The sequence below is a fragment of the Coregonus lavaretus genome (assembly GCF_964263955.1).
Source record: "Coregonus lavaretus genome assembly, chromosome: 10".
Taxonomy (NCBI): domain Eukaryota; kingdom Metazoa; phylum Chordata; class Actinopteri; order Salmoniformes; family Salmonidae; genus Coregonus; species Coregonus lavaretus.
Window position 1 is genome coordinate 58,526,966 of NC_139997.1, and position 21,872 is coordinate 58,548,837.

General features: G+C 43.8%; 2 protein-coding genes across 2 annotated transcripts in view; both read left to right on the forward strand.

The window, feature by feature from the left end:
• srrm3 (serine/arginine repetitive matrix 3) overlaps positions 1-8,396 on the forward strand; it is a gene marked incomplete at both ends in the record, with an annotated part of 51,712 nt that extends 43,316 nt beyond the window's left edge. The window contains 4 exons of the mRNA XM_084169902.1: positions 3,284-3,591; positions 4,320-4,589; positions 4,847-4,969; positions 8,189-8,396. Of these exons, the coding sequence (XP_084026028.1) occupies positions 3,284-3,591; positions 4,320-4,589; positions 4,847-4,969; positions 8,189-8,396 (909 nt within the window). The remainder of the gene's footprint in view (positions 1-3,283; positions 3,592-4,319; positions 4,590-4,846; positions 4,970-8,188) is intronic.
• A 6,397-nt stretch (positions 8,397-14,793) lies between these two features.
• On the forward strand, positions 14,794-21,131 carry hspb1 (heat shock protein, alpha-crystallin-related, 1). Its single transcript, XM_084170037.1, has 3 exons — positions 14,794-15,354; positions 19,087-19,150; positions 20,145-21,131. Exons 1-3 carry the CDS (start codon positions 14,895-14,897, stop codon positions 20,362-20,364), a joined length of 744 nt encoding a protein of 247 aa, XP_084026163.1. The 5' UTR covers positions 14,794-14,894; the 3' UTR covers positions 20,365-21,131.
• Positions 21,132-21,872: the final 741 nt, after the last annotated feature.

Genomic DNA, 21,872 nt, shown 5'->3' on the forward strand with positions numbered 1-21,872 from the left:
AATCACCCTTTTATTCTGACTCAATAACAATCGCCTTGTACTAACATGGGGCACTGTAACAACCCTGGTGCATTGCTGAGCCCAAAAGGAATATGTAAGAAGTGAAAGAGGCCACAATGTGCTTTCTGAGACGGTTTTGATAGCTTTCGTAAACCGCAATGGGTATTGTTCTCTTGTTGAAGAATATATTTTCCAAAATGTGACTGGGGTCCCTTTTAAATGTGCTGACTCTACTAGTTGTCCAGTCTAGCGGTGACTGCCCAGCCCTCAGCTTCCCTCCTTCCGACACTCCTCCCCTCTATCTGTCCATCCGTGTTGTGTGTGACACATCTTTCTTGCCCTCTGTTGTCCTGACATGCTCATCTCCCTTCTTCAATTGTCTGTCATATGCCAGCTTTGCATGCCCTTCCTTCTCTCCATCCATCCCTCCTTCCTTCCTTTCCTCTAGCAATTCTATCTTAACAATGGATTTCATTTTGTTTCATGAATCACTCTATTCACTTACCCAACCTTTACCCACCTCTCCCTTTTGATGGAACCATGGCTGCATTTGAACAAGCGAAAAAGACAGCAAATCATTGTAGTTTTTAGATTCATTTTTTAACCTTTAGTTTGATTTTGATTTTAAGTGTTGGTTTTGTTTGTCCATTTTCTTTTGTTTTTTTGTTGGCTTGTTTACCTTCTCCTTCTTAGTCTCTGGAAGAAGTTGGTAGCGTTGATACTAAAAGAGGTTCATTGTCTTTTTCCCATTTCGCTGCGGAGAACATTCCTTTTTTTCTTTTTTTCTTTCTTTCTTTTTTCTTCCTTTTCTTTTTTTGTTGATATTGCATACGTGTCACTGATTGAAATGGAAGGTAGGTAACGCTCTGCCTTGGCACGTGGTCTTTCTTTATGCAGATATGAGAATGTCAGAAGCCTCTAGCTTGATGTCAATGTTTCCTTGTCTCCCTTTCTATGATTTAACCACCAGGGAACTTTATCTTCAGTTATACTTTGCTGTTAAGATTTGGATTAGAGTTGATCGTTTTTTCCTCTAACCTTCTCAAACGTTCATACTGAATTCAGTCCAATATCCCGCCCAATCAATATATATATCAAGCAGGCCCATTTCTTTGTCCTCTTCTTTCTGTTTTGGTAGAATGCATTTATTCCTGTTTGTCCAGCATCTCTCTGTTCACTTGGTGAAATAGTTACATTCGTCTTATGATTTGATCATATTTATTTCCTCGATGGCTGTTTCTAACAACTGTCATCATCTGCGTCAGTGGTTGTGTTTTCTTATTTCTACAGCTTAGTCCTTTGTTTGTTTTGTGGAGAAGGGTTGAATATTTCTGTTGATTTCAATGAAGAGTCCCTGTTTTAGTCGTAATTCAACGGTCAGCGTTTACAGGAGAGAAGGTTAATGCATGCAAGAGAACTCGCTGTGTTTTGATATTTACCTGCTTTGACATTTGACCTGCCTTTATATCCCGGAGACACAATTGCTCCACACAAATATCTGCACTCACAATACTTTGTGAAACCCCTTGCCCTGTGTACACTGCTATTACAGAATATGCTTGCATCCTAGTTCAATGTCCTCAGCATACCTTATCTCTCAACATCGACCACTTGCTTAAAAGCCTCCTACTGAAGTTGGTCTACCAAACACATTTGTGTTTATAATGATACTGTAGTTTTAAGAATCCCATCAATAAATGTCTAGAAGTACACAATATTTTCAGAGGTTCTGTTCTCGCAGAGGACTGTTGCTTTTGCTACAGTTAAATTGAATAGTACAGATTTTTTCATATTAATGGATATTATTAAAACAGAGAACTAAAACAGATCTCAACAGAGCCAATTAAAATGTCATATGCCCGAGGCTTAAAGGGGAAGCGCAACCCCACACTGACAAGGAATGCCTTGGTTTGAACAAACTGTAACCTAAAATACAGTACCTGGGGGTTGAACTCCTAAACGTAACTCTCTGGAAGCCCTAAACTTAAAGGTAGACTCAGCGAGATGACATTGCCAGGAGCAGCACCGCAGATATTGAGATGAGCGAGATGCAAGACTTTGCTCTCACACAGTCACACACAGTATCTGCGCCTGTGCACGGGTTCGCTTCACGCCGTTCACAGCGTGGTCGCCAGGGCACCAAAACCGCAGAGAAGTTGAGCCTCTCGCTTCAACGCTCTTAGTTGTTGCAGAAATTGACCCACTATGCTGTTTACTTTCTGCATCTCTGTCATATCGCTGAGTCTACTTTAAACGCAATGGTCATTCACACAGACTGTCTGCCCTGCCGTCTGGTGGAGTGGGCTGGGCAGGAGAAGGAATGATCTGGAAGATGTAGCTACTCTCGGTGTGTACATTGTGTTCCCTGAACATTGAGAAACATCGAGAAAAATCCTCACATCGGTTCCCTGAACATTGTGGTGTGTTCTTTCCTCTTTTCTTCTTGATTTAATTTCAGTTGATTTCCATGCATTGTCTCATGCCTCACTCTGCCAGGGAAGGGTTTTGTGTCTTTTTCTCTTGCATTTTGTGAAATCTAATGATGCACTTATGTTGCCCCACTTTTCCCTTTTCTTCATACCTTACCTACTAAAGGAGGGAATGCCACTTTATTGGTAAGTGGATGTTAACCAAAAGGGAGTTAAACAAGAGTAACGATTTTTTTTTTAAACAACAGAAAAAAATAAAATGGGTCGCTGTTCACATCTCAGCAAGTGTCTACTACAGGGAAAAAAAAATCCACAAAGAGAAAATTATTGAGTAGCAGACGATTTGTTTTTCTGATTCGATTTGACTCTATAATTGTTCCTTGACTATTTTATTTTGTTCCTTCCATTTCTGTGATGTTCTGTCAAGTTGTCTACTCTTTTTTTTTCACATTTGTTTTTGAACCATTACTAAAACTTGAAGAAGTCCTCCTTTTCTACTCTACAAAGTCTGTAGCTCTGTACTCTCTTCTCTCTCTGCTCTTTAACTTCATTTGGGACATAATAAACACAAAAAAATCCCTTTTCTCTTCTAGTTCTTTTTGTTTCTTTTCGGAATTTATGATTTCTTCGACTCATTATAGTTTTGCATGCCAAGTATTGCATGCGCTGCACCATAGAGGACTGTCTATAAGCCATATCGAGAAAAAACCTAGATATTTTCTTTTAGATGTTGACCCTCTTTTGCCAAGTACACCGTAGCGCTCAAACACTCCACTGTGACAAACTCTAAGGCCTTTTTTCTATTTTTTCCCCTTTTTTTTCTTTTTCTTTTGTTGGTTGTCATTTCTCTACAGAAGCTGAGAATGCTGACTGCTGCTACTCCGGGCGAGCAGTCGACCATGATGCTGCCTCAGCTGAGAGGAGGAGAGCACAAGACCCACGATGCCCTTTACAGGACCCCAGGAGGAGGTACTGCAACTCAGGCTGGAGAGGCCCTACATGGAGAGGGAAGGCAGACGATGGGGTCGTCGGGCAGACGGGGAGGTCACAGTAGTCACAGAGCTCATGGGAAGAGCTCCCATTCGCCGGCTCACAGCAGTGACTCCGCCCACTCTCAACGTAACCTGCATCCTCACAGAGGGAAAAGCTCTCACCGGAAGAAGTAAGCAGAGAGATTCGACCACCCATACTGACATAATCTTTACATGTCCTGTCCTTGGCAGGTGTTGTCTTCAATCAATTAAATCAAATATATTTATAAAGCCCGTTTTACATCAGCAGTTGTCACAGTGCTTATACAGAAATCAAGCCTAAAACCCCAGTGAGCAAGCAATGCATATGTAGAAGCACGGTGGTTAGGAAAAACTCCCTAGAAAGGCAGGAACCTAGGAAGAAACCTAGAGAGGAACTAGGCTCTGGGGGGGTGGCCAGTCCTCTTCTGGCTGTGCCGGGTGAAGATTATAAGAGTACATGGCCATTAAGGCCAGATTGTTCTTCAAGATGTTCAAACGACCAGCAGGGTCAAATACTAATCACAGTGGTCCGGGACAAGGTTGTCTCCCCTTCTTTTATGTTCACTGTGTTTGGTGCTTGGTCTGCTGTCCAGGGCACAGTCCCACGCACTTCACTTTTCACTCTTATTCTCCTGGCTTGTGCTATGCTAAGATTAGCTAAGTAGAATGAAAACAGGTTGATCGCTTTGAGAACTAAACAACCTGTTAGGTGATCTTCTAATGTGGCACATGTCACAAAAAAATGAATGATGCACTTATTTGCCTCACTTTCCCATTTCTTCATACCTTGCCTACTAAAGGTATCCAACAATCTTGACCCCCATCCTTCCTCTGTTACCAATAATCAATCGATACTAATTTATTCATCTACCTCAAGGACTAAAGGGTGCCACTCGTCCAAGCGGCATCACCATGGGGTTCGGGGACAGGCCCATCACCAGAGCCAGTCTGCCTCTCCAGGGCGGCACCGCCACACGTCTGCGTCAAGCAGGAAGAAGAGTGAGTCTCGGGGGCGCGGTGGCGTGGGGGTCCGGCAGCGTAGCAGCTCCTGGAGCTCCGGAAGCTCTTCATCACGCTCCGTCTCCAGAGAGAGAGGCCCCAGCAAGGCCAAGTCCCCCCACCCCCACGCCAGACAGAACAACTCCAGGTGACCGCTTACAGAAGGGTTACTTATTGGTCTATGAATGATAGTTAACCTACCACCAAGAGGGGCTACTGGCTTTCCTGCATACCTGACCCAGAAGGCCAGATTACACTCTTGGTTTTGGATTAACTAGAAACTTTTGCAACTTTGTTCTTGTTACCCAGTGATTTATTTAGACACGAACATTACTTTTCTCATATATTCATTTTTTCTGTCCAGTACATGACAATTTGATGCGCATATTTTCCTTTCTCCACTAGGGAGAGAGACAGCCCTCACCACTCTGATGCTGACCGTGCTCGCCGTCGCTCCAGGAGCTATTCTCCCATCAGGAAAAGGAGACGAGACTCTCCCAGCTTCATGGAGGCTCGCAGGATCACCAGGTAACAGAGGATCTATCTAACCAAGCTCCCTCAGTGAAAGCAGAATAAAAGTGTAACACTGACATCTATGGGAGAGTTTGTCAAGGTTTTCTTTGGCTTTTCTCAACAATTTTATTGTGAATCCTCAGCATAATTACTGTAAATGTGGGGTACTTATATGTTCTCTAATCTGACATAGTATATAGTAAATATACTAGTAAATAGTAAAACTAGTATTTAGTGTATCTGTAAATGTAAGTGTCTGTTGGATAGTATCATCTAAGTGGAATTGAACACGTTATATTATTTCAGGTGAAATGTATTTACAGTGAGGGAAAAAAGTATTTGATCCCCTTCTGATTTTGTAAGTTAGCCCACTGACAAAGAAATTATCAGTCTATAAGTTTAATGGTAGGTTTATTTGAACAGTGAGAGACAGAATAGCAACAAAAAAATCCAGAAAAACGCATGTCAAAAATGTTATAAATTGATTTGCATTTTAATGAGGGAAATAAGTATTTGACCCCCTCTCAATCAGAAAGATTTCTGGCTCCCAGGTGTCTTTTATACAGGTAACGAGCTGAGATTAGGAGCACACTCTTAAAGGGAGTGCTCCTAATCTCAGCATGTTACCTGTATAAAAGACACCTGTCCACAGAAGCAATCAATCAATCAGATTCCAAACTCTCCACCATGGCCAAGACCAAAGAGCTCTCCAAGGATGTCAGGGACAAGATTGTAGACCTACACAAGGCTGGAATGGGCTACAAGACCATCGCCAAGCAGCTTGGTGAGAAGGTGACAACAGTTGGTGCGATTATTCGCAAATGGAAGAAACACAAAATAACTGTCAATCTCCCTCGGCCTGGGGCTCCATGCAAGATCTCATCTTGTGGAGTTGCAATGATCATGAGAACGGTGAGGAATCAGCCCAGAACTACACGGGATCTTGTCAATGATCTCAAGGCAGCTGGGACCATAGTCACCAAGAAAACAATTGGTAACACACTACGCCGTGAAGGACTGAAATCCTGGAGCGCCCGCAAGGTCCCCCTGCTCAAGAAAGCACATATACAGACCCGTCTGAAGTTTGCCAATGAATATCTGAATGATTCAGAGGAGAACTGAGTAAAAGTGTTGTGGTCAGATGAGACCAAAATCGAGCTCTTTGGCATCAACTCAACTCGTCGTGTTTGGAGGAGGAGGAATGCTACCTATGACCCCAAGAACATCATCCCCACCGTCAAACATGGAGGTGGAAACATTATGCTTTGGGTGTGTTTTTCTGCTAAGGGGACAGGACAACTTCACCGCATCAAAGGGACGATGGATGGGGCCATGTACCGTCAAATCTTGGGTGAGAACCTCCTTCCCTCAGCCAGGGCATTGAAAATGGGTCGTGGATGGGTATTCCAGCATGACAATGACCCAAAACACACGGCCAAGGCCACAAAGGAGTGGCTCAAGAAGAAGCACATTAAGGTCCTGGAGTGGCCTAGCCAGTCTCCAGACCTTAATCCCATAGAAAATCTGTGGAGGGAGCTGAAGGTTCGAGTTGCCAAACGTCAGCCTCGAAACCTTAATGACTTGGAGAAGATCTGCAAAGAGGAATGGGACAAAATCCCTCCTGAGATGTGTGCAAACCTGGTGGCCAACTACAAGAAACGTCTGACCTCTGTGATTGCCAACAAGGGTTTTGCCACCAAGTACTAAATCATGTTTTGCAGAGGGGTCAAATACTTATTTCCCTCATTAAAATGCAAATCAATTTATAACATTTTTGACATGCGTTTTTCTTCTGGATTTTTTTGTTGTTATTCTGTCTCTCACTGTTCAAGTAAACCTACCATTAAAATTATAGACTGATCATATCTTTGTCAGTGGGCAAACGTACAAAATCAGCAGGGGCTCAAATACTTTTTTCCCTCACTGTATATCACAGAAGTGTACAACCTTTAATAATAATAATAATAAACCTTTATCATCGATTGGATTTGCCACAGCTGAGCGATGGCACACTGTAGCAATAATATGATTCCATTCTATTTCCCAGAATGTGTGTGAAGTGGTTTCCCATAAAATGCAGGTGAAATGTTCTGTGACACTCCTCTCTCACTCCTCCTGTACGAAGGAAGGTTCCCCCCTTCCCCCCCCCCGAAGCCAAGACAACGGAATACTGCTGAGCTGCAGGCTAGGTTACCGTGGTAACAGTTGTCGTGCAGCTGGACTCCCTAGTCCTCCTGGCTGAAGCCTTGTGAAGCAGTTAACCAACCGAACAGACTTCCCTAGAGTAACGCTGCTCCCTCCCCTTTCTATCCATCTTTCTTTTCGTAAATCCACATTCACCAGCAGTAGAGAAACAGTCACTGACGTGTACTAATGCCATAACACAGGTTTTTGATGAAGGCGCTATCAAAGTTCGTCAAGCAATGTCTGTCTGTAAACCCGAAATTGTGGATCTATAGAAATTCTTTGGGATTCTGTATTTGTGATCCACAACTACCACCTTTTTTTTTTCTTCACAAAACATCCCCATAGATAGTGAGCACCTTGATAGCGCTGACGTCCTACCTCTAGACTAACTCTCCTGATTCCTGGGTGATGGCTAACCTTCAGATGATTTTCTGTCTTTTTGCGGCTAACAACTCTCAATTCACCGGCAGCAACCTCTATGGGCACTTAAGTTGCACCTTGAGGATGCTCACTAACAAGGCAATCTCAACGCTCCTAACCCTTTTGCAGTGTGTGTGTGTGTGTGTGTGTGTGTGTGTGTGTGTGTGTGTGTGTGTGTGTGTGTGTGTGTGTGTGTGTGTGTGTGGATGCCTACTAACTAACATATGGAGCTGCTCTCTTTCAGCACTTCTCAATTTGATTGCCGCACCTAATAATTACTATGACACATTTCTGGCCTGCCCCTTGAAGACAGCTGACCCAGACCCTTTTAGTTGACCTCTATTATGTTCCAAACATGACCCTCTCATTATCTTTTTATGTGATTATAACATTTGACGTAGTATAGTTAAAATACAAAATATTAAAGATTTTGGGGAATCAGAAAAGCATTTGATTATATTGCAAACCTACAATATTCCCATTGGAGTGTACTGTATAATGCAGAGGCAGGCCAAAAGAGCAGCTCTCAGGTCAGCTGTCAAAGTGGTGGTCCTCCTCCCACTAATTGATCACAAGCCTTTTATACACTGTTTAAACATCCATCCCTCTATCGTCTCCTCTCCTCAGCGCTCGGAAGCGGCCTATCCCGTACTACCGTCCCAGCCCCTCCTCCTCCAGCTCCATGTCAAGCCCCTCCCACTCGGAGAGGAGTCGCAGCCATGACAGCTACAGCAGCTACAGCCGCAGTCACAGCCGCACCAGGAGCCACAGCCGCTCCCGCAGCCGCAACCACAGCTATTACAGTCGCAGCAGCTACGAGAGCCCCGGCTTCTGAGGAGAGAGAGACAGAGAGAGAAAAGAAGGGGGGGGGGGGGGGGGGGAGAGAGAAAGAGTGCGAGCGAGGGGGTAGATAGAGAGGGAAACATAGAGAGAGACAGAGAGTGAAAGATAGGACGAATCATCTTATGTATCCTTGGTCTGGTCATTTTTTACCCTCCTCAGTCTCCATCTCTGTATACTTCATGTTAACCCGCGTTAACCCGCTAGTATGGGTAGCTGCAGCCCAATATGGCGACCGGAGTATGGGCGAGAGGGTGTGTCGAATGCAGTGGATGTATTGAAAGTCAGCTAATTGGGCATATTTGTTGCCACTCAAGACCGTTTTGGTGGCTGATTGGGCTGCACGATGAGTCAAGTGCTTCCTACTGGGTATCACGGTCGTGTCGCTGGCGATATCTTACGTGGAATTTTGTTCACTAACATTCTTTTATTTAAAGTAGTATTGCAACCTTCACAAGAAATAACTAAAATTGATAACCATATAGATGTCACCTTGATACAGTCTACTACTCAATGTGAAGGGCATGAACGGCAACAACACTGCGACACAGTACCCTTCACTCCCGCTTGACAAGCACTACTGTCCGGCAACGGCGTGGGAAGTAGCTACCTAGTAGCCAATATCAGGGTGACAGTCACAGTAAGCACACACATGTACAACGCATGAAGCAACTGTACACCCATCATCAATACCTTTAATCTAAAATAAACAATCATCAGTTTTGTAACTGAAAATGTACAATTATTATCCAAACTCTCGCGGTATGGTAGCTCAATGTACGGTAGTTGCAGTTGCATGGTAACAAAAAAAAAAACAGCTCAATCAAAACTGTCTAACCTATAGCAGAGCGCTTTCGACACACCGACTCCTTTCGACACGCCCACTACTTTCCTTTCCACACGCCCACTACTTTCCTTTCGACACGCCCACTACTTTCCTTTCGACCCGCCCACGACTTTCCTTTCGACACGCCCACTACTTTCCTTTCGACACGCCCACTACTTTCCTTTCGACCCGCCCACGACTTTCCTTTCGACACGCCCACTACTTTCCTTTCGACACACCCACTCGTCCACATTGCTACCCCTTTCTCTTAACCCGAGCCTGGATCAAAGGAAGGAAGAGGGAGGTTTTTAATATTATAGCACATTCATCTGAAATATCGATTTTTTCCACAGCTGTGGATGCAACACACTGGCAATTATTTTAAAGAATATTTCTCAGATCATGGTTTTAGAAAATAAATTATGAAGCCTAAAGAACAAGTCTGGAAGCACTTTCTCCATATTCTTCCACGGAGCAAAAGTAACCAAAAAATTACCTTTTTATTTGATTTGATATATTCTAGCATTGGGACACTTCCATGAGTTTGTGGAAGAAGAAAAGAAAAGACACAAATGGAAAATAAGTTCAATTAAATCAAACCGGACAATTTTTTTCTCCAACGTCATTACATCATTTCCCCAAAGACTCTAATGCTCTATTTTAGGAACTTGAGAGATCAAGAGAAGCGATAAAGAACAAAAAAGTCGGCTGACGATTTAGCACGCAGAAGGGAACTGATGTATGTTCTTTTTTAAAGGTTGTAGCATATATGTCAGGATGTATAAATGATTCTAAACTGTAAGTTCTGGCTTGTAAACTATGCACTGTATATTTTTATGTGATGGTGACTTAGCATGATGATGCACCAGGAAGGAGGAAGGCTACTGCTTGTACCAGAGAGCCCTGCTGGCCGCCACTACAGGTCCCAGGGTGCATCTGTCCCTGACACTACAGTACTACAGGTCCCATGGTGCACCTGTCCCTGTCACTAAAGTAATATAGGTCCCAGGGTGCATCTGTCCCTGTCATTACAGTACTACAGCTCCCATGGTGCACCTGTCCCCTCTGCCCATTCTGAGCTGTATTGTATGTGAAATACCGGACCTGTAATTACACACAGAGGCAAGAAGGGACATAAAAAACTATGTATTATTATGTCATTTTCCTCTCTTCCCTATTCCACTATTTATTGTGTTCAGACTATTAAAGCTGCAATATGTACATTTTTGTGTGTCCCGACCAAATACACATAGAAATGTGAGTTATAGATCTGTCATTCTCATTGAAAGCATGTCTAAGAAGCAGTAGATATGTTCTATGTGCGCTATTTCTATTATCCCAGTTCTTAAGTTTCGTTTTTTTGCAACTTTTACTTTAGGTTTTGTATACCGGCTTTAAACAGCTGAAAATACAATATATTTTGGGTTATTGACAATATATTTTACAGCGGTTTAGTTGGTACAATGATTCTCTACACTATGCATTGTTTGTTTTGTCACATAAACTGAAAATAGGCAAACTATTAGAATTTCTGCATACTGCACATTTAATGTAGATGCTACTGTACCTCTTCTGCAATGACCAGTGAGGTGAAGTCTCTCTGCAAAGATGCTCTTTCTTAAGATACTTCAGAAACCTTCTGCAATAGCATCCATGCACTCATGTGGGTCTATATTTTATCCACAGCTATTTATTCCATTATTTATTCCAATTATTTATCTATTTATTAAGCTATTTATTGTTTATTGATTTGATAATTTATTTGTTTCGTCTCATCAAATGTTTTTTAAAGCAATTTGAAGAATCGTGGCATTGAGATACTAATATATCATGGGACAATTGCTGCAAATGTATGTATTCTCATCTTTGAATATTCAGTATGTCCATTGATGTTTTAACCCAAATCCTTTTTATTTGTGATGAGAGCTTCTGCTTCCTTTAAGAATAGGGGAGTGAGCTGAGCTGGCGGTAGCTTGTTTCTATGGCGGGGTTCCCTTACCTGATGTGTTTTATAATGCTCTTACACAGGGTTAGTTACAGTACTGAAACAGTCCACAGAGACCATGGGGCTTGTATTAAAAGTTTATGTTGATGCAATCTGTTATTCTTCTGCCTGTCTGTTTCCTGGTGCAGGGGATACATGGTTAAAGTTACTTAGAGGGGCTGTTACTCTGCAGGGCTCCAAAGGTCCACTTCTACCAAATCCTTCTGTCCAAAACAGGCCTGGATTGGCTCCCTCCAGACATAGATGTGTTGATTGGGCTAGTTTGTTGTTGGTCTAACCAATCACATTGCCCCTGCTGTAAGAGGCTGGTTCTATCCCCTGCACCCTGCTTCTACCAGAGGTGTCCTAGTAACTGGCTCTGACCTGGCATGAGGTCACAGACAGAGGGTCTACTCATTTTGCAAGCCGGTGGTCAGCTAAACTACGTACGCGGCGAATGCCCCTGCTTGCAAAACGCCTGAACCCAGACACTGGTAGTCCCACTAGAAGCCCATCATGTTCCCTGCCTCAGTTTATTACTCTGTGCTGATAGGACAGCTGCTGGTGATGATGCAATCAGGGAACACCTTCAGTCTTCCTTCCCATTCGTCAAGCCTCCTGTCACTCATGCAGTGTTACATCAAAAATGTAACCAGAGTTACTGTAACCTAGTATGATATTAAACAAAACCTGTTCCGATATTAAGAGTACAGCGCTAAACCTTTGGATTGTATAAAAGTCATTTAGTTGTAGTGTAAAAGTTATTATACAGGACAATAAATATAAACCAATGAAAAATGAGCTACTTGTGTTGTCTTTCGATGGATACTCTTTTTGACAAGGAAAGAAACGTTGCCACTGAGGTCTACACACTGGTCATACTGTAACACGTGCTATGTGTAGGCACCACCAGCAGAGGGTGCTAATGTATCTATTTACTTTATTTCATAATGATACTGGATACCTCTGGCCTGAAAATAAAGCACTGGAATATTCGGTAACCTGGTGTACTTTTCCAACTCCCTGTTTATCTTTCCTCCCAAATCCATAAACTCAACCTATGTTACGTAACCTGTGAATATATGATTAATACAGGCAGCTACACTCCCAAGAAATAACACCGTTATTGTTGAATCTGTCTGAGTCTGAGGCACAGTCTGATGAATGAATGAAAATGCATTAACCTTAAACTGAACCACAACCCTAACCCTAACCCTAGAATCTGTACTGTTGATCTATACAATAACAGGTATCCTTTGAGATGACTTGGCAAATAATAATAAAAAACAGCTCATGAATGTTCAACCATGCACTGCACTCTTGAGTCCGAGTCAAACCTGTGCGTTTAATTTAACTTGCCTGGTAAATGAAGTGTGTACTTTTGGAACTATTCCATTGGTTTCATTGTGCCAAACCAAGTACACATTGAGAATTTCAAATATTTGGACTGTGTATTCAACTCAGTCTAGTCTGAGTTAATGTGTTGGAATACTGACTTCCATCCAGTGCTGCTCTTTGGAAGAGACACAAGGCAATATTACCCCTCTATAAGACCCTCAAATAAGATGGAGAATGTCAAGTTAGTGGTAGCGCTTACTCAGCGAAGACGAACACACCTGGCTGTGCGGTACAGTATGCCAACGACCCATCCCATCCCTAGGTCCATGTCCATGAGTTTATGGTAAAGCAACATGTAGACCCGTAGTGATGTAAAGACTGCCAGGCTCACACAAGTCTGAGGTCCACCCAAGCAGTAGTTCCAACGCAATGATGCAGAGTTAAATATCAACACACTTACCCCATCAGACATGCCACCAGGGGTCTTTTCACAGTCCCCAAATCCAGAACAAATTCAAGAAAGCGTACAGTATTATATAGAGCCATTATTGCATGGAACTCTGTTCCATCTCATATTGCTCAAATAAACAGCAAACCTGGTTTCAAAAAACAGATAAAGCAACACCTCACGGCACAACACCTCTCCCCTATTTGACCTAGATAGTTTGTGTGTATGTATTGATATGTAGGCTACGTGTGCCTTTAAAAAATGTTTTATGTAGTTCTGTCCTTGAGCTGTTCTTGTCTATTAATGTTCTGTATTATGTCATGTTTCATGTTTTGTGTGGACACCAGGAAGAGTAGCTGCTGCTTTTGCAACAGCTAATGGTGATCCTAATAAAATACCAAATACCAACTCAACACTAAATTGAGTGAATACAATTCGGAAAAAATGACTCTGTTGCCAGAGTACGTTTGACTCTTTTTAGACTGGGTCTAAAATGTTATCTGTGGTAGAATTCAATTTTCTTCAATCACAGTTAAGTTTACTCTGTCATTTTTACTGTGAACTCTATTACACACTGGGACACAAAATGTGGCGCTGCATCACTGATGTAACCTGTACAAGAACAGTATTGAAACCATGGACTAAATGGACATTAGTCCTAACGTTTATCCACATTTGCGGAAATCCCTATAATGTAGGCTGAGCACTGAAAGGTGCATGCCAAAAACAAGTCCTTGTTCAAGATTGGTAAAAATAATACTTGGAACCAAAATACCACAGGGACAGCAATGGAACAGATCTGAAACAAAACAGGGTGTCCATGAGATGAGAGGAACGCCATTCTGTAGGTGACTATCAGAGATAGGAAGGAGATATAGGGTCTACATGTCAGTATCATCATCTGTCTAACTAAGCTCTGGTTCCATTCCTCTATAGCAGAAGTAACTCATATCACACCAAATACCTCCATGCTTGTGTGCATCCTCCGTGTTTGTGGGTCTGTGGGTGTGTACTCTATACAAGCATGCATGAGTGTGGGTGTGTGTTGTCAGTGGTGTCTGTGTTGTGTTTTGCTTGTCCGAGCTCCTAGGATTCCAATGTGCATTCTAATAGCACGTATGTGTCTGGTTGGCTTGTCACATAATGTGCTGTCCTCTACCAGCCTGTGTGTTAGAAACAGCATACTTATATCTCCCCACTATGCAGGGGGGCTCTAGTTCTGCTGAGCAGGGCTGTCTGCTTTACAACAGACTCTCAGATTCCTCTAGCCCTGTGTCATGGCTAGGGTGGGCTCAGAGGGGGATTACAATTGGCAGGACAGGGAGGAAGGATGGAGGAAGGGAGGGGGTGAAACAGAGTGCTCAACAGCTGTTAGAGGGGTAGTGGGGTAAAAGGGAGGGCCCCGTCGTCGTCCCCAGGCTTTGGGGGTCGCTCCCCCCACAAAAAAAAACCAGATAGCATATGAACACGTTATAAGCCATGACAATGTTTTTGGGGAACAAGAGGAAATTAGCTTTAAAACTGCAAAATGTTCTCTCTATCCTCATGGCAAGTATGTAAAATAGCATGAGATTAGCTATAAAATCCCAGCGAAACTGCCCTACGCCACTGCCTTGGACTTGGATTCCATTCTAGTGCTACGTCTGCCACGAATAGACCTAGTTCCTTCTATAAATATCTGTCTGGGGAGGGGGAGGCAGATGGGGTGAGAAGGGAGGGTCAGTGACAGTGTTGACGAGAGGTGGGCGGTGGCTGTGTGTATAAAAGCCCTCTGCCGAGGAGCAGACGGTACTTTCAGTGGAAGTTTGAGAGAGAGACACCAACCAAAGGCATCTACAGCCAGCCAGTTCCACAGCTCTGCTACTACTACAGTACTACTCCTCTTCCTCCAGCAACCATGACAGAGAGACGCATCCCCTTCAGCCTGCTCCGCACCCCCAGCTGGGACCCCTACAGGGACTGGTACCAGGGCAGCCGACTCTTCGACCAGTCCTTCGGTATGCCTGCCCTCGCAGAGGAGTTACCCACTTTCCCCAGCACCCACTGGCCCGGCTACATGCGCCCCGCCCTCGGCCACGACCTGTCCGCTGCCGGCTTCATGCCCTCCATGATGCCCCACCAGCAGAGTGCCATGATGCAGGCTGCCATGATGCCCCAAGCCCCAATGATGGCCCAAGCCCCAATGATGGCCCAGGCTGGGGCAGCATCGTATGCCCGCGCCCTCTCCCGCCAGCTCAGCTCTGGCATGTCTGAGATCAAGCAGACCCAGGAGGCCTGGAAGGTCACTCTGGACGTCAACCACTTCTCCCCTGAAGAGCTGGTGGTCAAGACCAAGGACGGCGTGGTAGAGATCACTGGTAAGTAACTCATATATCTGTGTGTCTCTGGCTCTGTCTCTAGCTTTGGCTCTGTCTTTGTTTCTGTCTCTTTCTCTCTAAGGCAGCACAATTCTCTCTCTATGGCTGCGTTTACACAGGCAGCACAATTCCGTTTTTTTTTCTTCACTAATTGGTCGTTTGACCAATCTGATCATCTGAAAATATCTGATGTGATTTGTCAAACGATCAGAATTAGGCTGCCTCTGTCTCTCTGGCTCGGTCTGTCTCTTTCTCTCTCTGTGTGTCTCTGGCTCTTGCTTTGTCTCTGGGTCCCTCTTTCTCTGTATCTGTCTCTTTCTCTGTATCTATCTCTTTCTCTGCCTGTCTCTATTTCTCTGTCTCAGTAGACAGAATCAGTAGAACTTTGTAGCTAGCACAGTACATTAAATGTACTTCATAATATGCAGAAATTGTTTATGTACATCTTTTTTCTTCTTCTTACTATTATTACAGTTAATAAAGTATTACTTGTTTCTAGCTGAGCTTGTTTATGTTTCGCATCTATTAACATCACTATTCATTTTTTATTTAACCTTTATTTAACCAGGTTAGTCTCGTTGAGATAAAAATCTATTTTTCAAGAGCGACCTGGACCTGGACCTAATGAGTTTTAGTTGGTATATATTACACATGTATTTAATAACTGATAATAATAATAATAATAATATGCCATTTAGCAGACGCTTTTATCCAAAGCGACTTACAGTCATGCGTGCATACATTTTTGTGTATGGGTGGTCCCGGGGATCGAACCCACTACCTTGGCGTTATAAGCGCCGTGCTCTACCAGCTGAGCTACAGAGGACCACATGATGAATGATGAATGAGGCAAATGAGATGTCTCACTCACTAAATACTACTAAGCACACTATAGGGTTCCACTTGTCATAGTAAGTGAGTTGTTGCTGTGACATGGAGGACAGTGAGAGTAACACTTGTTGTAGCCCTGTGTTGATTGATTGTTCTATGTGGAGGGAAGCAGTGCATTGGGTTACATAACATCACATAACATGATGCGGCAGGGGCGGCAGGTAGCTTAGTGGTTAAGCGCGTTGTGCCAGTAACCGAAAGGTCGCTGGTTCTAATCCCCGAGCTGACTAGGTGAAACATCTGCCGATGTGCCCTTGAGCAAGGCACTTAACCCTAATTGCTCCTGTAAGTCGCTCTGGATAAGAGCGTCTGCTAAATGACTAAAATGTAAATATATTACACAGCCATGGTCTCTGTAGACCACGGGGAGGGAAAATGGAACAGAGCCCATAGATTCCTGAGACATTACACACATTACAACAACAGAGATATGTATTGTACTGTACACCAGTGGGAGTAGACCATTAGAACAACATTAAGTGGGTTTAACGCTATGTCCAAACTTACTGTAGAAGACCCATTTTATTGTGTTACATATGCTAGTGGGAGTGGACTATTACAACAATAACATTGTTTTATACCGGGGGCTTGGCAGTATATCCTAACTGTAAATTAGACGTACGATAAGTTGGCCTAGTGGTTAAGAGCGTTGGGCCAGTAATCGAAAGGTTGCTGGTTTGAATCTCTGAACCGACTAGGTGAAAAATCTGTTGATGTGCCCTTGAGCAAGGTACTTAACCCTAATTGCTCCTGTAAGTCGCTCTGCTAAATGACTAAAATGTAATAAGGACCCTGTATTTTATGTTAAGGTGTACAAACTGTAGATTGGACTTAAAACAACACTTTTTCATCTTGACATTGAATATCTGCCCTTACTTACTTGTTGGTTAGTCAGGAACAGAAACTAGTTCCAAGGACCTGTATCAAGAATGTCGGAGAATAGTTAATGATATCATCGAGAACCCAGACCCTCTCTCTGTCTCTGCCCCCTTCTAGTACCATCTCCACTCACAGAGAGAGAGAGAGGAGGATATTTATCCATGACTCACTCTCACTGTGTCTCTGATCTGCTACTTTAAATGGGCTGCTGGGCCAGTTCCAGAGCGTATTCTTCTTCTTTCCTCCTCTGGTGGCAGACAGTTATGATCAACACAGCTCTGACACTGTGAATGAACACTGCATCCTTGTATAGAGGCTTATAACACTTGCATGCTTCTCATGTTCCCTATCAAAGCTGAGATAATGGTGTGGCTGTATATTAGTGTTAATGCCTGGTTAAAGGCCCTTTCACACCCTCTCCCCAGTGTTGTAGTCCTGCAGGAAAAGGGACAGGTCCCTTTGGCATAAACTCCTATTATCAGCTCAGCTGTTGTCATAACATAATCATAACAAACCGATATGCTGTCAGTATTTCAGGCCTGGCAAGTGTATTTGTAGGGACCTGGTGAGAGACATAGAGATATAAACCAGTTGGCACATACACTCAGTGGACAGTTTATTAGGTACACCATTCACGAAAATGGATTGCTCCTACAGACAGTGAGTCAAGTGGCTGTGGCTTGCTATATGAAGCAGGCAGACAGGCATCGAGGCATTCAGTTACTGTTCATTGAACGTTAGAATGGGCAAAACAAGTGACCTAAGCGACTTTGAGTGTGGTATGATCGTCGGTGCCAGGCACGCCGGAAAACGGCCGCCCTCCTGGGCTTTTCACGCACGTCAGTGTCTAGGGTTTACAGAGAATGGTACGACAAACAAAAAACATCCAGTCAGCGGCAGTCCAGTGGGCGAAAACAGCTCGTTGATGAGAGAGGTCGAAGGAGAATGGCAAGAATCGTGCAAGCTAAGAGACGCAATACAACAGTGGTGTGCAGAATGGTATCAAGGAACGCACAACTCAATCCTTGTCACGGATGGGCTATTGCAGCAGACGACCACACCGGGTTCCACTCCTATCAGCTAAAAACAAGAAGAAGCAGCTCCAGTGGGCACGCCATCATCAACACTGGACAATTGAGGAGGGGAAAAACGTTGCCTGGTCCAACGGATCCCGGTTCCTGTTGCGTCATGCTAATGGCAGACTCAGGATTTGGCTTAAGCAGCATGAGTCCATGGACCCATACTGCCTGGTGTCAACAGTACAGGCTGGTGGTGGTTGTGTACTGGTGTGGGGAATGTTTTTCTGGCATACGTTAGGTCCCTTGATACCAATTGAGCAACGGTTGAATGCCACACCGTATCTGAACATTGTTGCTGACCAAACCCAATAGAGCATCTTTGGGATGAGATGGAACGGGCTGTTCGCATCATGAATGTACCGCCGTCCAATCTGAAGCAGCTGCGTGATGCCATCGTGTCAGCATGGACCAACATCCCTATGGAACATTTCTGACACCTTGTAGAATCAATGCCCCAAAGAATTCTGGCTGTTCTGGATGCAAAGTGGGGTCCGACCCGGTACTAGCTGGTGTACCTAATAAACTGGCTACTGAGTGTACATCACACATGTAACATGCTAGGGAACGTGTCAAAGGGGACATGCATGTACAGTACAGACACCAAGCAGGAGGAAAGGCACGGGGACATGACATCTATTCTCAGCCCCTTGTCCAACAGAACAGATGGTTCTCCAAAAAAAAAAAAAGCTCCCTTGATAGTGATGAAGTATCAAGGAAGCTTTCAGACAGAGAGGCAACAGCAAAACATCAAGTTCTCTGAGATAGCGTGTGTTTTTGCACAAAATAACATTTATACACAGTGGTCATGGCACATGAAGTGACTGCAGTCCCCAGTAGTGTGAGACAGGGCTAAGACTGACCCGTGTGTGTTCTGTGTCCACAGGCAAGCATGAGGAAAGGAAGGATGAGCATGGATTTGTGTCCAGATGCTTCACTAGGAAATACACGTAAGTAACACAACGCCATTGATTATACAACTCACAGTGACACTCCTATCAACGAACCTGGCAGACTGTGCAACAAATTAATTACACATTGTTCCATAACCCGTCGTAACAATTTTGCCACCATGCTGAAATAGGCATCATAAAACATTTGTGTCTCTGTCAATGACTGGCCAAAATAATGTCTCTCCCATTTGTTTCAATGTTGATTTCGTCAATAACAAAAATCTATTTTCACTTGAGGGTTGTTTAAAGCTATTTCAAAGCTATTCCTAAACCTTCTGCTACTTTTGTCAGTTGCATAGAAATTGGTTGGTTATGCTACTTCATGGCAGCTTTCCGTCATATTCTGCATATTCTGCATGCTCCAGGATTAGTCCAGACTCCAGTGGTTCTGTTATCATTGGTCTGGTCCTGTGAGCCTATTTTGGTTGATTGGTCAAGCCTGCAGAGGGTTGAGTGTACCGGAAGGCTGAGCAAAGCAACACCGGCGGCGACTGACTGTGTTTGTATAGTACAGCCAGCCATCCTCCCTGAGAGCTGAGCTCCATGGGTCTCTGTCGCCATCCATGGGCCACTACACATACCATGTCTCTGACAATCAACACTGCCTCACCGGCAGGCTGGAAAGCTTCAGGTTCTATCCAATTACATTGAAAGAAAATGAAGATGTCTCAGTAAAGTATTTTATAGAATAGAAGCCTTTCTTACTTGCTTTGGCCTCATACTCCTCCTGGAGCTGAAGCCATCGATAACAGCTTTCCAGCGTATACGGTCTTGTACAGTAACCTGACTGTGCTGCTCTCTCTCCTCCCTGCTCCAGACTGCCCCCTAGTGCTGAAGCTGAATTTATACACCAGTGATTTTGAATATAATTGATATCAAATTACATAAAAAATACTGTAAATTGCGAGATAAAAGCACTGTCTGCCTCAGTAAAGTATTTCTGTACTGTACAGTAGCCTGACCGTGGTGTTTCCTTTCCTCCCTGCTCCAGACTGCCCCCTATGGCCGACGCTGAGAAGGTGACGTCCACCTTGTCTCCTGAGGGAGTGCTGACCGTGGAGACTCCTCTGAACAGGCAGGCCATCAAGGCTGCAGAGATCTCCATCCCCGTCACCATGGGCAGCAGCAAGACCAAGCCCTACGACATGACGAAGGGAAGTGGCAATGGGCACCATCGCGATGAGCGTCATGAGGAGGAGGAAGAGGAGTGAAGAAACTCCACACATAAACCTACACACACTCACACGAACACACACACAGTAGACACAGATGAAATGGTTAGACAGACAGAGGGAGGGTAGGCCAAACTGTGATATTTGCACACCTACCGTATAGTTACAGGAATGTCTCGATAACGTTATACGTTTCACGTGTGCTCACACTAACGCCACATGCCTGCTCTATCTCACACTGCGGTAATTACTATCTGCATTTGAATCACGCAACAACGACGACAACAACCAGTTACACCCACACCCTCCTCATTCCTATTTGCTAGGCACTGAACGCTATTAGATTTGCAAACAGTGACCGCAGCCCTGCTGTTGTCTGTCTGTCTGTCTGTCTGTCTGCATCATCGTTCTGCGCTTGCAGCATCTCTCTCTTTCACTCTCTTTCTCTCTGTTTAGAGACAGTAACACAGCCTAGAAGAGCCAGGACACCAGTGATACTGTAGCCTGGTCCCAGATCATTTTGTTGACAATGACCTTAGGAGTTGGAAAGACTGCACAAACTGATCTGGACTAGGCTAGTGATACACACAGAACACCAAAGAACCAATGGGCCAGCACATGGGCCTCTGACTATTCCACCCATAGAAATAGAATGACATTCTATTCATTCTTTTGCTATGATGTCACCATCCTCTGACTGTTACTCGACAGTCACTGTTGTTAAATATGGTCTAAAAGACTGGTCTGTACTGTAGTTGCATTTGGAAATCTGCACCCATGTATAATGGTGAATAAAGAAAAATCCTAATACTTTGGGAGTTCCTTTATCTATTATCTCTTCTATTTAGGTAAGATGCGATCTGAGTGATGTAGCACAATTATGAACATGTTGTTTTGAATGATATAATATCAATTCTGTCTTTTTTTTTTTTTGTGGCAGTGGCATCAGTAGCATCTGACAATCTACCATGTGTTGGTCTGAAGATAAATACTGTAGAGAGACAGAGAGAAAGGAGCGATAGATATCCGGTTGATAGATGGCCAGACCGGAGATTGAGCAACACGGCTGTAAATCACATTCCAATACACATGATGGGGGTGTGATGATCACTGACTGAGTCACACTTTGTCGCACACCTGTTTCCATGGTTGTAGGTACAATAGAGGACTCACACCAAGTGTTGATCAGACCACAGTGGAGAAAACCAGGACTGGCATTAGAAGAGGAAATTGTGAGAGGAAGTGTTAAAATCCCTACCCTCACTGATCCTACACGGTTATACCATGCCTTAGGACACACACACACACACACACACACACACACACACACACAGTCACTGTCCCCTCCAGCAGCATGCTATTACCTAATGCCATCTACTGAAGTGCCTGTGGTAGTAATCTACATTTCTACCTCATAATATAAGTCTATGCTGTAGATTTGCCATTCTGACTTTCTTCCTGAGAGGCTGAATGAACCTACTACTACAATTGTTAGTAGTTAGCCATAGGGGTGTAAGATAATGCTAGTTGTTTGGTTTTCTTCAACC